This window comes from Orcinus orca, chromosome 13 (assembly GCF_937001465.1).
Source record: "Orcinus orca chromosome 13, mOrcOrc1.1, whole genome shotgun sequence".
Lineage (NCBI taxonomy): Eukaryota > Metazoa > Chordata > Mammalia > Artiodactyla > Delphinidae > Orcinus > Orcinus orca.
This window is the reverse complement of record NC_064571.1, coordinates 67,530,430-67,543,387: the sequence shown is the minus strand read 5'-3', so window position 1 is coordinate 67,543,387 and position 12,958 is coordinate 67,530,430. Positions and strand designations below refer to the sequence as shown.

The window sequence follows — 12,958 nt, the reverse complement described above, 5'->3', positions numbered from 1 at the left end:
TCAACCTGTCCTGGGCCTTCCGGCCAAAGTGCCTGCTCCTCGGCAGGGCCATGTAGACACGAGACGCGTTGAGATGTCCAGCGCTCTCCCCCCGGCTCCACTCCCCCCCACGAAGATGCCCCTCTGCAAACTCTCCCTCGGAGCCCTTTGCTGTGACTGCCCAGCACCTCTGCTCCCAGAGAGCCAGCAGGGGCACGGACAGCGCCCTCTCTGGCCAGGTTCCTGGGGCGTAGGCTCTGCCTCCACCTCCCCCTGAGGCCAGGGCTCTCCAACCCGGTCACCTGGGACCACCTGCGGAGCTTTCACACCTGCGCCCGGCCCCACCCAGGGGTTCTGATTTAATTGGTAGGTGTGCAGGCTGAGCGGTAGGCACCATCAAGCCTCCCAGGTGGTTCTAACGAGGGGCCAGTGCGTCCACCCTTCCCAGGCCTCACACGGAGGGCGTCCCGTCCCTAGGCTCCCGTGGCCTCATTGGTAAAATGAGCCCTTGGTCTGAGATGTTCTGTATGAGTTATGAGGTGATTTAGTTTAGTAACTATTTACTGCCTACTCACTGCCTGTGGGCCCTGGACTAAGGAGGGAGCAAAAGTAAGGAAGCTTTCTTCTTTGCCCCTTCTGCCCACACACGAGCTTTCCTTCTTTGCAAAACAAAAACAAACTACTGTTTATGAGGTGCCACTTTCCAGGTGTGAAGCCAACCAGACAGAAACGAAGAGGGTCAATAAGAGAGGGCATCCTGCCCAAGACACAGGCCTGTAACTGGCGCCCAAGTCTGGGCGCAGGCAGGGCTGGAGGCACTCCACACATGGTGGGTGAACAGGGGCACCAGCCCTGTGGCCACTCTGTCCACTGCACGGGGCTACGTCAGTGTTGCAGATGGTAGCTGGCACTGCAGCTTCAGAAACTGCTATAAAATGACAAAGGACCGCAGCCCACAAGGGGAATTTTCCATCCCACGGCAGGCTGGAGGAAGGACCCGTGTTCCCTTCACCTCTTTATTCTACAAGATCTGAACTCCAACTGGAAGTCACCATCGGTGACCAGCACTTGCAGGGGACCAAGCAGCAGACTCAGTTTCCCAGTTGGTCCCTGTGTGGGCAGGGGGTGGGCGAGGAAGGGGACAGGCCGCCCGGAGGGTGAGCGCACGTGACAGGGGGAGGTTGGGCCTACAGCCAGATGCCAGCCACACGGGGCTCCGAAGAGGCAGGAGGTCATTCTGAGGAGGAGAGAGGCCTGCAGAGAGCACGCTCTTCCCCACCTGCCCCTGCCGTGGAGACGCCTTCCCATTTCCTGAGGATCCACAGGGCGCGGGGCTGGCTGCCTTGAGGCCGGCCCATGATTCTACACAGGAGACATGGCAACTAAATTACAAAGGGGGATCCCAGGTGGGATCCTGGCAAATTTGAATATGCTCTATAGATCAGTTAATATTCTTGTATCAACGTTCATCTCTTGGGTTGGACGGCTGTCCTCTGGCTGTGTAAGATGGTTAGACCTGGGGGGAGCTGATGAAGTGTCCTTATCAAGACTCTTTGCCCTGAGGTTCCTGCTGCTGAGATGCTCCTTCCCAGATAACACATGGTTTGTTCATTTGGTCCCTTCCTGTCTTTATTCAGACACCCTGAGGCCTGAGATGTCATCAGCTCTTCCACTGCAGGAGACTGTCATTCAACCAAGCCACATGCTCCCCATTCACTTTTCAGGAAACGTCCCCACAATCTTCCTGTTGAGACGGGAAGGCAAATATCAAGGGTGGGAGCAGCCGGGCCATGCGTCATCCTTCTTGGCTGGATGAAAAGAAGGTCAGGGTGTAGGAGCCGTGGGGGGTGCTGAGAATGTCCAAATGGGGGTGATGTCAGGCAGAACAAAAGGCAGCTTCTGCGCATCACTCCTCCCACACAAGCCCGGGGCCAGAAGCAGGCTGGTCAGTGACGAGGCCGATGTCACCCTTTCCCCAGTCATCAGTGGGGGTCAGAGGTACCTGGACACCATGTGACATGCTCTGAGGGCAGGGCGTGCAGGCCTACTGTGCGCCCCTCATTACTCCGTGCGGGGCACATGCCCACTGTAGGGATGGGAAGAGGCCAGACCCTGTCAAAGAATTCTGCAGAAAACTGCTGAAAATCCATTCCCCTTTTACATACACTTTGACTCGGCTCTCACGGCCCTCCATGCTGGAAGGAAGCCGGGCCCTGGGCACTGCCTCCGCTTCTCAGATGTGGAACCTAAGACTCGCTCCAAGTACTTTGCTTACGAACACACCTTGAGGACAGGACCCCAAGTCAGCTTTTTCTAGGGGACCACTAAGCCTCTGCACCATTGCATTTCTTCCCAAGACCCGTCATTGCTGTACGTGAGCAAGTGCTTGGGGTTATGTGGCATGACACTCGGAATGTGGACGTGAGCCTGGATCCAGCCCAGCCGTGTAGGCGCTGAGTCACCTTGGGCATGGCCCTTGATCCTTGTGGGGTTTACGTTGTCATGAAGTACGAGAAAGTGCTTTGCAAGCTGCCTGTTGCTTATTAGTGTCTGTGTGTGGATAGTGATAGGGCCAGTATTCTGTGGCTTGTTGACTATAAATGGCCACGGTACAAACATTTGCTCCATTTACGGAGTGCTTGCTTCACACCAGGCACTGTGCTGTGCATCTTACATGAATTATCCTTTCGAATCCTCCCTCGAGCTCCGCGGGATCGTGCTTGGGTTTTCTACTGCTGTATAACAAACGTCTGAAGCCCTGGAGACTTACAATAACAACCATGTATTGTCTCTCATGATTCTGTGGGTTGCCCAGGCATCTCTTCTGCTTCACGTGGTACTGACCGGGGCTCTGGCTCACTGGAAGGTCCGCAATGGCCTCAGTCACGTGGCTGGCAGGTGGCGCTGGCTGGGAGCTCAGTGGGGCTCTTGGCCGTGGCTTTGTTCTCCTCCATGTGCCTCTCCACGCACCTGCCTGGCCTTCCTCAGCGTGGTGGCTGGGTTCTGTGATGTTCTAAGAGGACAAGCTCCTACAGGCAAGTGCTCACCAGACCCCCACTTGACTCACCCTTGCTAATGTCCCTTTGGCCACAGCTTGTCACCACCCCCAGAGACAGGATGGAAGGGGGCTTCACCAGGGTGGTAGCATGCTACATGGGGGGCCTCCAAACAGGAGTCTACTGCAGAGAGGTACTGCTGCACTCCCTATTTCACAGGTGAGGAAACAGGTTTAGAGGCGTTAAGTGACTTGGCCGAGATGTCAGGGTTACTGGTTGGCAGAGTCAGAGCTGAGATTGGAAAACTTGCCCCTGCTTCCCTCCCTCCTGTGTGGACTGTAAAGGGTGACGCCACCTGCATGCTTCTGTTAGGTCACTGCACCCCCTTTCCTCACCCTGGCACCCTCTCTTCTATTAACCGTGAAATGTTCCCTCTGGAAGCATCTTCCTCTCCCACCTCACAGTGAACTTAGATGCCCTCCCCTCTGTATCTTCCTCCTCAGCTTCCGCCCTGCTTCCCTCACTCCTAGATCAGTGAGGCCATCCTCCTTGGGGAGGACTCAAGATGTTCTCAGAGCCCCCCCGGCCCAGGAGGCAGCAGGGGTTCAGGTTCATCCAAGAGCCGGTTGTGGAGTGACCAGGGCACACAGAGGCTGGACTGCATCCCATCTGGCCCACCGGAGTCCACAGCCCAGGCCCTGCAGCCCGGGAGGCAGCTGGTGCCAGGCCCTGCTCTGCCTCACATGGGCCAATTCACTTTCCCTCATCAGGGCTCCAACAATCACTGCATCAGGATGGAGTTTGAGCTGAACAAGTCCCTTTAAGAACTTCTTCTAGATGCTAGGAGGAGGGAGTGGGAAATTGGTCAAACCTAGTGGGAGAAAAGTAGAAAACTGGGTTTCTCCAAAGTGAGGTCCCTTTGCTCAGAAGAAGGGGATTGGAAAAGATAGAGGGGCGTCTGCACAGCAAAAGCGACAATCAGCAAAATATTATAAAGGCGACCTACAGAATGGGAGAAAATAGTTGGAAACCATCTATCTGATGAGTTAATATCTAAAATATATAAGGAACTCTTATAATAGCAAAAAAACAACCTGATTAAAAAATGGGCAAAGGACTTGAATAGTCATTTTTCCAGAGAAGACACGGAAATGGCCAACAGGCACATGAAAAGATGCTCAACATCACTGATCGTAAGGGGAAATGCAAATCAAAACCATGATGAGCTATCACCTCACACCTGTTGGAATGTCTATCATCAAGAAATAAGGGACTTCCCTGGTGTTCCAGGGGTTAAGACACCGTGCTCCCAATGCAGGGGGCCCGGGTTCGATCCCTGGTCAGGGAGCTAGATCCTGCGTGCCTCCACTAAGAGCCCAAGTGCCGCAACTAAGACCTGGCGCAGCCAAACAAATAAACGAATAAATATTTTTAAAAAGAAGGTAAGTGTGGGCAATGATGTGGAGAAAAGGGAACCCTCTTGCACTGTTGGTGGGAATGTAAGTTGGTGCAGCCACTATGGAAAACAGTGTGGAGGTTCGTCAAAAAATTAAAAATACGACTACCATATGATGCAGCAATCCCACTCCCGGGTATTTATCTGAAGGAAATGAAAACGCTGTCTTAAATATCTGCATTTCCATGTTCATTGAAGCATGATTTACAATAGCTAAGACATGGAAACAACCTACATGTTCATCGATGACTGAATGGATAAAGAAAGTGCGATGTCTACACACAATAGAATATTATTCAGCCATAAAAAAAGAAGGAAATCCTGCCATTTGCAACAACATGGACTGACCTCGAGGGCATTATGCTACAACACAAATACGGTATGTTCTCACTTACATGCAGAATCTAAAAGAGCTGAACTCGTAGAAATAGAGACTAGAATGCTGGTTGCCAGGGGCTGTGTGGAAATAGGGAGATGTTCGTTCAAAGGGTACAAACTCCCAGCTGTATACAAGTAAGATCTGGGGATCGGGACTTCCCTGGTGGCGCAGTGGTTAAGAATCCGTCTGCCAATGCAGGGGACATGGGTTCGAGCCCTGGTCTGGGAAGATCCCACGTGCGACGGAGCAACTAAGCCTGTGTGCCACAACTACTGAGCCTGCGCTCTAGAGCCTGCGAGCCACAACTACTGAGCCTGCATTCCACAACTACTGAAGCCAATGTGCCTAGAGCCCGTGCTCCTCAACAAGAGAAGCCACAGCCATGAGAAGCCCACGCACTGCGACAAAGAGTAGCCCCCACTCGCCGCAACTAGAGAAAAGCCCATGCGCAGCAACGAAGGCCCAACGCAGCCCAAAATAAAGTTAATTAATTAAAAAAAAAGATCTGGGGGTCTAATGCACAGCATGGTGACTGTAATTAACAACTGTATCCTATATTTGAAAGTTGTTAAGAGAGTAGATTTTAAATGCTATCACCACACACACACAATCATAATTATGTGAGTGGATGTATTAACTAACCTTTATTGTAGTAATAATTTTGCAGTGTATACATGTATCTAATCTCATGTTGTACACCTAAAACTTACATAAGTTGTATATCAATAATATCTCAATAAAGCTGGAAAAAAGAAAAGTAGAGGGGCAGACACGATCTGATCAGTGGCTCAGGTCTGCTTGCCCACTCACTCAGTCATCCAGCATTTATCGAGTCTCCTGTGGGCTGGGGTGTGCATGGGGAGGATTTGTTCAGTTTCTACAGCAAAGAAACTGAGGTGCAGAGTGGTAGCGGGGTGGTGGAGGCTGGGCCTTGCACTCCACAGCGGAAGATGTACATTGCATATTGCATGTCTACTGGAGAGTTGTCACGTGGTCTGAGCTACGTGGTGAACAAAGAGATCACACTTGTGCTGCTTGAAGGAGGCGCTTTGGGGTTAAGAGTGGGACTGGAGTGATGAGCTTATGAAGCTCAGGGCAGGCCACTGGACGAAGGCATCTGTCTGCCATGTAAAAGGGAGGACCAGCATCTCACATTCCCCCATCTTCTGCCAAACCTGCTCTGGAATCTCTCCTAGGTTGTTCTGTGGCCTGGTGATTTCACCCACCCTCCTAGCCACCCAACCAACTTTCTGCTATGCATCAAATACTGCAAAGATGTGTGCTCTCAGGCCCCAGATCCCGCCCTCACACCACAGCTGATCTCCACCCCTGTTGGTAGATATTCTGGGGATACATGCTATGGCTAGTATCTCTGAAATTCTGGGCAGCCTTGGAGAATTAAAGGGGGAAAAAAAATACACATTTGCAAAATTTCCCATGATGGACCGAAGACTTCATGGGGTACCGCAGATCCAGTTTCAGTGCCGGCTTCTCTCCCCTCTCCTTCCTCCAGCCAATAACGATAGAAGGTGAAGAGCCCTGTGCTTCCCTTGGAGCCCTAACACTGGTGTTCACAGATTAGCTGATACCGTATGATGAGCTAAGCCTGGCTCTGCATCCCTGCCCTCATTTTCACCCTTGACATTCACCACAACTTGACCTCTGGCGACCAACCGCTCTCTTTCCCACCTGGTCAGTAAAGCTCAAGCTTGAGTTGCCCATCTTCAGCAGAGACTCAAGGTCATTTCAGTCTGAGGGTGGAACTTTGGACTTTTCCGAGGGCAGTGGGCACTGTGGGGGGAGCACAGGCTCTGGGAAGAAGCCAATCTGGGTTCAACCTCACTGTCATCATGGGCCCACTGCTTGAGCCCGGGCAGAGCTCAGGGCTGCTCAGCCTTCCTGAGCCTCAGTTTCCTCAACTGGAAGTTAGGGATGATAATGCCCAGCTCGGGGCCATCACGAGGATGATAAAATGATGGATGTCAAACACACGATAGGTGATAAAAATATATCCCTTCCTGTCCCCACCTTGGTAATTAACATGGGCTCTGGATCTGCCGTCATGCATCTCAGATGTATCCCTACAATTAAACTTTGGAAAGGATGCATTGTAGGTGTCAGTTTGTATCACACATATGCAGTGGTCTCATTTTGACCGTGAGGTGGAATAATTGGCCCTTCTAGAGTGGCCTGCCGTTTTCCAAACTGCATGTCACCTGCATTCAGTGGCCCCTGTGGGAGGACAGCATAGAAGACCCTCTGGTCCTCTGACCCTCTGGTCCAGCCGCTTCATGCACAGATGGGAAGACAGAGCCCCACAGCAGATAAAGGACCTACCTATGTTTATAAATAGTGGCAGAGCTGGACTACCACTCAGCATTTCTGATTCTTGGACACCCTGGTCTCCGGGCAGCCTTTATCTGGGCTTGGAAGAGCTGAATTGATGAGTTCATGTGAAGGGGGACTGAACTCCCAACCCTGGTCTCTTGTTCTTAATGTCAGATGGCCCAGATAATGTCTAACAGACATTTTCTAGATTTATTCTGGCCTCAGGCTTCCCACAAGAGGTCCACACTGTTCCAGCTTGACCCCAAATTTCTGGGGCATGACTTATTTCCTGCCCCCTTTATGCCTCTCCAAAGAGTTTCAGTTCATTCATCCAACAAGCATGAATGGGCTTCTTCTATAATGAGGAACACAGCTAGCGTGCGCTGAGAATTTAGAACATGACAACTGTGCATGTATTTCTCATTGAATCTTTCCAATAATCTGAGTTTGATAAGTATTATCTTCCCTATTTTACTGATAAGGAACCAAGGCTCAGAGGAAAGTAATTTGCTACAGGCCATAGTGCTGGACTGTGCTGTGTCGAACTGGTTAAGCTGGAAGCTACGCTTCCCAGAATTCCCTTCCCTACCTGGCTCCAGGTTATAGGAGACTTGGAAGGTGGAGGCGGAGCAGTGGCCATTATTCTCTGAAGGCTCTCATGGTTGCATATGGTGTTGGACAGATGCAAAGGTATCTAGCAGGTCGCAGCTTGTCCTAATTCTCCTCTGCTTCATGTCTAGCTTGTCACTCTGACTTCTGATCCTCCGGATCAAGACAGGCCCCACGGTCTCAACCAGAAGGTTGACAGTGAGCCCGCAGAGGCGGCAGCTAGACAGAGGCAGCAGTTTTCACTGGACCTCGCTATGCATCCGCTGTCCATCCACCACTCTAGGGGCTCGTTGGCATCGTGGATTTCCGGGCAAGCTCTGACTTGTCCACTTCAGGCAGGCTGAGTGGTGACTCTGAACCTCTGACTCCCCTTCTAGACCTCCATCCCCTCAGATCTTCCCATATGTGTTTAAGGTCAAATTCTTGGAATAAATCTCTTAGGCCCACAATACTCTTAGTGGCTCTGTTGCCCTACCTGAACCCCGACTGACACAGCCACATAACTGGTAAGGGATAGAGCAGAGATCAACCCCAGGTCCCTTGAGCTCTTAACCACTGAGCTAGACCACTGCTCTAGGTGCTGGGCACACAAGTATGACCGAGACTCCTGCCCTGGCTCCTGCCCTCAAGGAGCTTACGGTCTAGCAGGGCATACAGACAAGTTGTTTCAGTTATCCCTTATTCATAACAAACCACCCAACACTTAGTGGCCACAAATAATTATTTTATTCTCTCTCATGATTGTGTTGGTTGCCTGGGCTCAGCACAGCAGTTCTTCTGCTGCACGTGATGTTGGCTGGGGCTGCAGTCCTCTGGGGGCCCGGACACCCAAGTTGACTCACTCACATGGCGGCAGCAGGGAGTGGAGCAGGGCTGTCAACTGGAGGGACTACATGTGGCCTGGCGCTGCAGCTTGGGCTTCTCAAGGAGTGGTGGCTGGATTCCAAGGAATACCTGGAGAGAAGTGTCCCAAGAGGAAAGAAGCAGAAGGTGCCGGTCCTGGCACAGGCTGTTTCCTCAAAGCAGCCACAGGCCCAGCCAGAATCCAAGGAGAGGAGACGTAGGCTCTGACTCTTGATGGGGCGGAAGAAGGCATGTACAGGAAGAGGCAGAATTGCTTGGGGTTGTCTTTGGAGCTCCGCTACCACACATGTCCATCAATCCATGGTAAGGGCTCTTGGAGAGGGTAGGCACGAGCCTGGTGGGATCACAGAGGGGCAGACACAGCTCACGCCCGCAGGGGTTCTAGAGGCAAAAGGAGGTACGGCAATGGGTTCTAGCTGTGTCCTGAGAGGCGAGGAGGCATTTTCCAGGTGGAGACGTGGTGTAGCGGGGTGGAGTAGACAGGGTGGAGACAGGATTCAGCGAGAGGGAAGAGCAAGTCTGTGGAGACTTGCACATTGTTTCAAAGGGCTGCCATGAGGCTCAGAGGCAGTGCAGGAGTTGAAGTGCCTTAGGAAGCACAGCCACAGGAGAGATGCGAGGGGGCAAGTTATGATCATTAGACTGTGATATTGGATCATCTTCGCAAGAAACGTGGGTTTCATAAAGACCTAACTATAAAGAGATCCCGGCACCTTAGGAGACAAAGCCCCAGGGCCTTCAGCCCACACAGCCCCTGGGGTCTCATACCAGACGAGAAAGCCCCTCTGCTGAAGCCCAGACCTCTGGGCACCCAGACCAGCAGGGAAATGGATTCCCCTAAGCTGGGGCAGGACAGAGGCTGGGAGACAGAAGTCGGGCACACTAAGTGCTGACTGGGCTCAAATGGATGTCCAAAATTCATAGCCTAGGACACATCCTGCTTCCCCAAGGTCAGACTGGCATGAACATGGAGCTCTGGGTTCCTCCATAACCCTCCAGGCAGGGACAAGGCTCAGAGCCAGAAGCCAGCGGCCAATGTCTTCTTGGAGCTGGAGAGCTTCCAAGATCCTAGGAAGAGTCGGTTAGGTCTTGACGACAGGAAGGCATCAATTTCACCATGCCGTAGAGGCAAGACCTAACTTAGGAGCTCAGCAGGCCCCGGTCACTGCCAAGGTTGCCATGGGGAAGTGGTCAGCTATGCGCTGAGGCGGCAGGACAGGAAGACCAGTCTAGGCAGAGTTTAAGACTTGAGCAAAAGCCAGTCGATCGCACTGAGCTCTGCGTCCTCACCTGCAAAATGGGGTGAATCTCATTTTCCCACTCTTCAGGGTGGATCAGTGAACATGGTAAACGTGGGCATGGCTTGGAAGCCCTCTACAAATGGAAGGGCTGATCACAAGTCCTGTATGGACAGAAGGGATGTGGAGAGATGCTCAGGAACGAGCCTGGGAATCAGGACCCTTGGTGTCCAGTCTGGGCCCTGCCTCTCGCCTTGAGGTGTGACCTTGAGGCCCTGACCATGGACGGGGGTGAGGGTTGGCACTGGAGGATCTCTGAGCTCTTGCTGCTCTCCCACGCTGGATTCCCACACCGTAAAGCTCCCATATCCCTTTTCTAGCAGGAGTGGAGAGCTCTGAGACATGACCTCTCACATTTCTGGGGGTGGGAGGTGGGGATCCGTTATTGGGCTAAAAGGAGGACAAAGCGGGGTGGGGGGGATTTTCCCTCCTGATCAGCAAATGCACAGAACTCGGGGAGCCCATTGGTATGCTGCACCTGTAGGACTCCTCCACCCCTGCATTACGGATGGGAGCCACTTTTTTTTTTTTTTTTTTGCAGTACGCGGGCCTCTCACTGCTGTGGCCTCTCCCGTTGCGGAGCACAGGCTCCGGACGCACAGGCTCAGCGGCCATGGCTCACGGGCCCAGCCGCTCCGCGGCATGTGGGATCCTCCCGGACCGGGGCACGAACCCGTGTCCCCTGCATCGGCAGGCGGACTCTCAACCACTGCGCCACCAGGGAAGCCCGGGAGCCACTTCTTTATCTCTCTCTTCATCATGTTCTTACACTTCAAGGTTGGTTCCCCCTCTACTTCCTCCTTTCCCCCAGGCTTCTAGCACTCTATCTTCTTTCTTACACACCTCTTAGTGTTCTCCTCCTCCTCTTTGTCTTCTTCTTCATCCTCCCTCATCATTATTAGCAAAAGCCAGAGCCGATGGTGAAACTGGCACCCAGAGAGGGCAGGAGACTTGTCCAAGGGCACACAGCAGCAACTTTTATTGAGCTCCTATTGTGTGCCAGGCATCCTGCTCCCTGGAAATGTCACACCACCTCTTGCCGAGACATTGCCTGTTTCCACCCCAAACATCCTGCAGACAGAACTGTGAGGATGCGGGATGAAGGGAGATTTCTGAAGGCCACTAGGGATGCTGAGAGCATATACTCATAGAGAATTTCCAATTGCCACCTTCCAAACTAGAGAGGTTAAGGCCTTAGCGATAAGAAGATGAAGGACAAGGGGGAAGATGGTTGATGTGAAAAAAAGTCATGAGAGGTATGGTTGGATTGGGTGGGCATGAATTTGTCCACCAGCAGAACCTGAAAAGGAGAGAAAATAAAAGGCTCTTTTTCATGATGGAGAATAAAATTGTGGAGCCCTTTATGCTGTATGGTCAACCAGGCTCACACACTGAATGCTCACAGAAAGTGAGCATTGGCTGTCTGTGAAAAGAAAGGAGGAATGGTGCCTTTCACTTCAGGTCCTCAAGTTGTTTGACAATCATCCCTTGGTATCATTCCAGAAAAAGGTCCAGGCCAGGCCTGCAGTTTTAATTTGTAGCCTGGGTCGCATGGAATTGTAGTGCAGCCCCATACCTGAAAAAGGGGACCTGGCAAAGAATATGTGAACGGCAGGAGGGTGGGGAGGGCTGGCCGATGACGTCCGTGGCTCCTTTGGCTCATGCAATGATCGCGGCAGCGTGCTAACTCTCCCCAAATCTCAGGCACACAGAACTCCACGTGAGGGACAGACCCCAGCATCACTGGCTTCTCTCAGGGTATGGGGGGTTTGTTCTGAAAAGCACATGGTCTCCCTCTGATGTGAATGTTCCACAGGGTTAATCATTCCATCTGAGGTGTTGTGCAAAAGTATGTGGTTGATCACCAAAGCAGCTAATCAAGCCTAGATCATTCTTAGCTTGAAATAAGAAATCTGTGCAGAAAACGGGCTTCCTCTGGCCCGACAGCTGTCGTGCTGGGTGAGTGAGCTCAGGACACATGCGGCTTCTCTTGGGGTAGAACTTTTATTAGCACAGCTGGGAGGCTTATTAAGCAGAAGAACACGGATGCTGTTTGAATCACGGAGCTTTTCCTCATTAGATGTGTGGCCCTGGGTCAAAGTCCAGCCTGATCCGCCAACCTGCCCAAGAACTCTGGCACAAGATGAGGGGTAGGGAATTCAGAATTTATGAATTTGCATAAACCTCCTAGGCTGTATGGGAACTCTTGGGAAGGAGTCTTTGAAGCAAAAGTTAAACCCTCCAATGCCATGATGAAGGATCCCCTCCCACCCCCAACGAAGTCAGCCCTTTAACTTGTGGTGAAGGAGTTTTCCAGAGAAGACGGGATCTCATCACGAGGGTCTGAGGGGGGAGGGGAAGACTTACGCCTCACCCTGTTCATGGTAGTAATTCCCAACTATCAAGGAAGAACTGGATAAATTCTCATGTAGCAAGAGCCTTGATCTTGAGTAGAAGGATGTTAAAACCATCCAGGCAGATGGTTGGTGCCGAAATGGTGTGACTTTTTGTGGGGTTGTGGAGGCTCTGTGGAGATCAGGTGATTATTTGCTTGGAGGGAAAACCTTCCCCTTGGAGCAGAAGGAACTGGCAATGTCAAGGTCAAAGTCAGGAAGGAGGATCCTGGCAGCTGACCATCTCCTGAAGGAGGAAACTGCAGGGCCTTGACCTTAGGGTCAGCACCCTGGTCCCAAGGGATTGGCAGTGTTGACATTCTCAAAGCAGATGCTGCGGATGGGATCTGAGTCCTTCAGTAGCCCACGTCTGGGTTGTGATTCCACGTCAGTAATGAAACGGCCTCTTGGCCCAAAGAAGGAGACCCCGTTTTCATCAGCCAACTCCTCTATTGACCACCAGCTCCTATCTGTGACTATTCAGGGAAGCCCACAAAGCAGGACTCCCACCACCTCCCAAAGACACAAAGCCGTCAGCTGGGCGTGCTTGAGAAGACACCATCTCATGTGCTCCAACTCTGCCCCCGCTATCTTCCTCATTGCCACCCCCTGCCCCGCTCTGCGCCCTGCTTGCCGACGCCCCTCCCCATATCTGC

At 52.2% G+C, this 12,958-nt stretch overlaps 1 protein-coding gene across 1 annotated transcript in view; it reads left to right on the top strand.

The window, feature by feature from the left end:
• Positions 1-10,763, top strand: part of LCLAT1 (lysocardiolipin acyltransferase 1) — a 214,305-nt gene extending 203,542 nt beyond the window's left edge. The window contains exon 6 of the mRNA XM_049696339.1: positions 10,451-10,763. Within this exon, the coding sequence (XP_049552296.1) occupies positions 10,451-10,728 (278 nt within the window). The 3' untranslated portion in view covers positions 10,729-10,763. The remainder of the gene's footprint in view (positions 1-10,450) is intronic.
• The last annotated feature ends 2,195 nt before the right edge of the window (positions 10,764-12,958 follow it).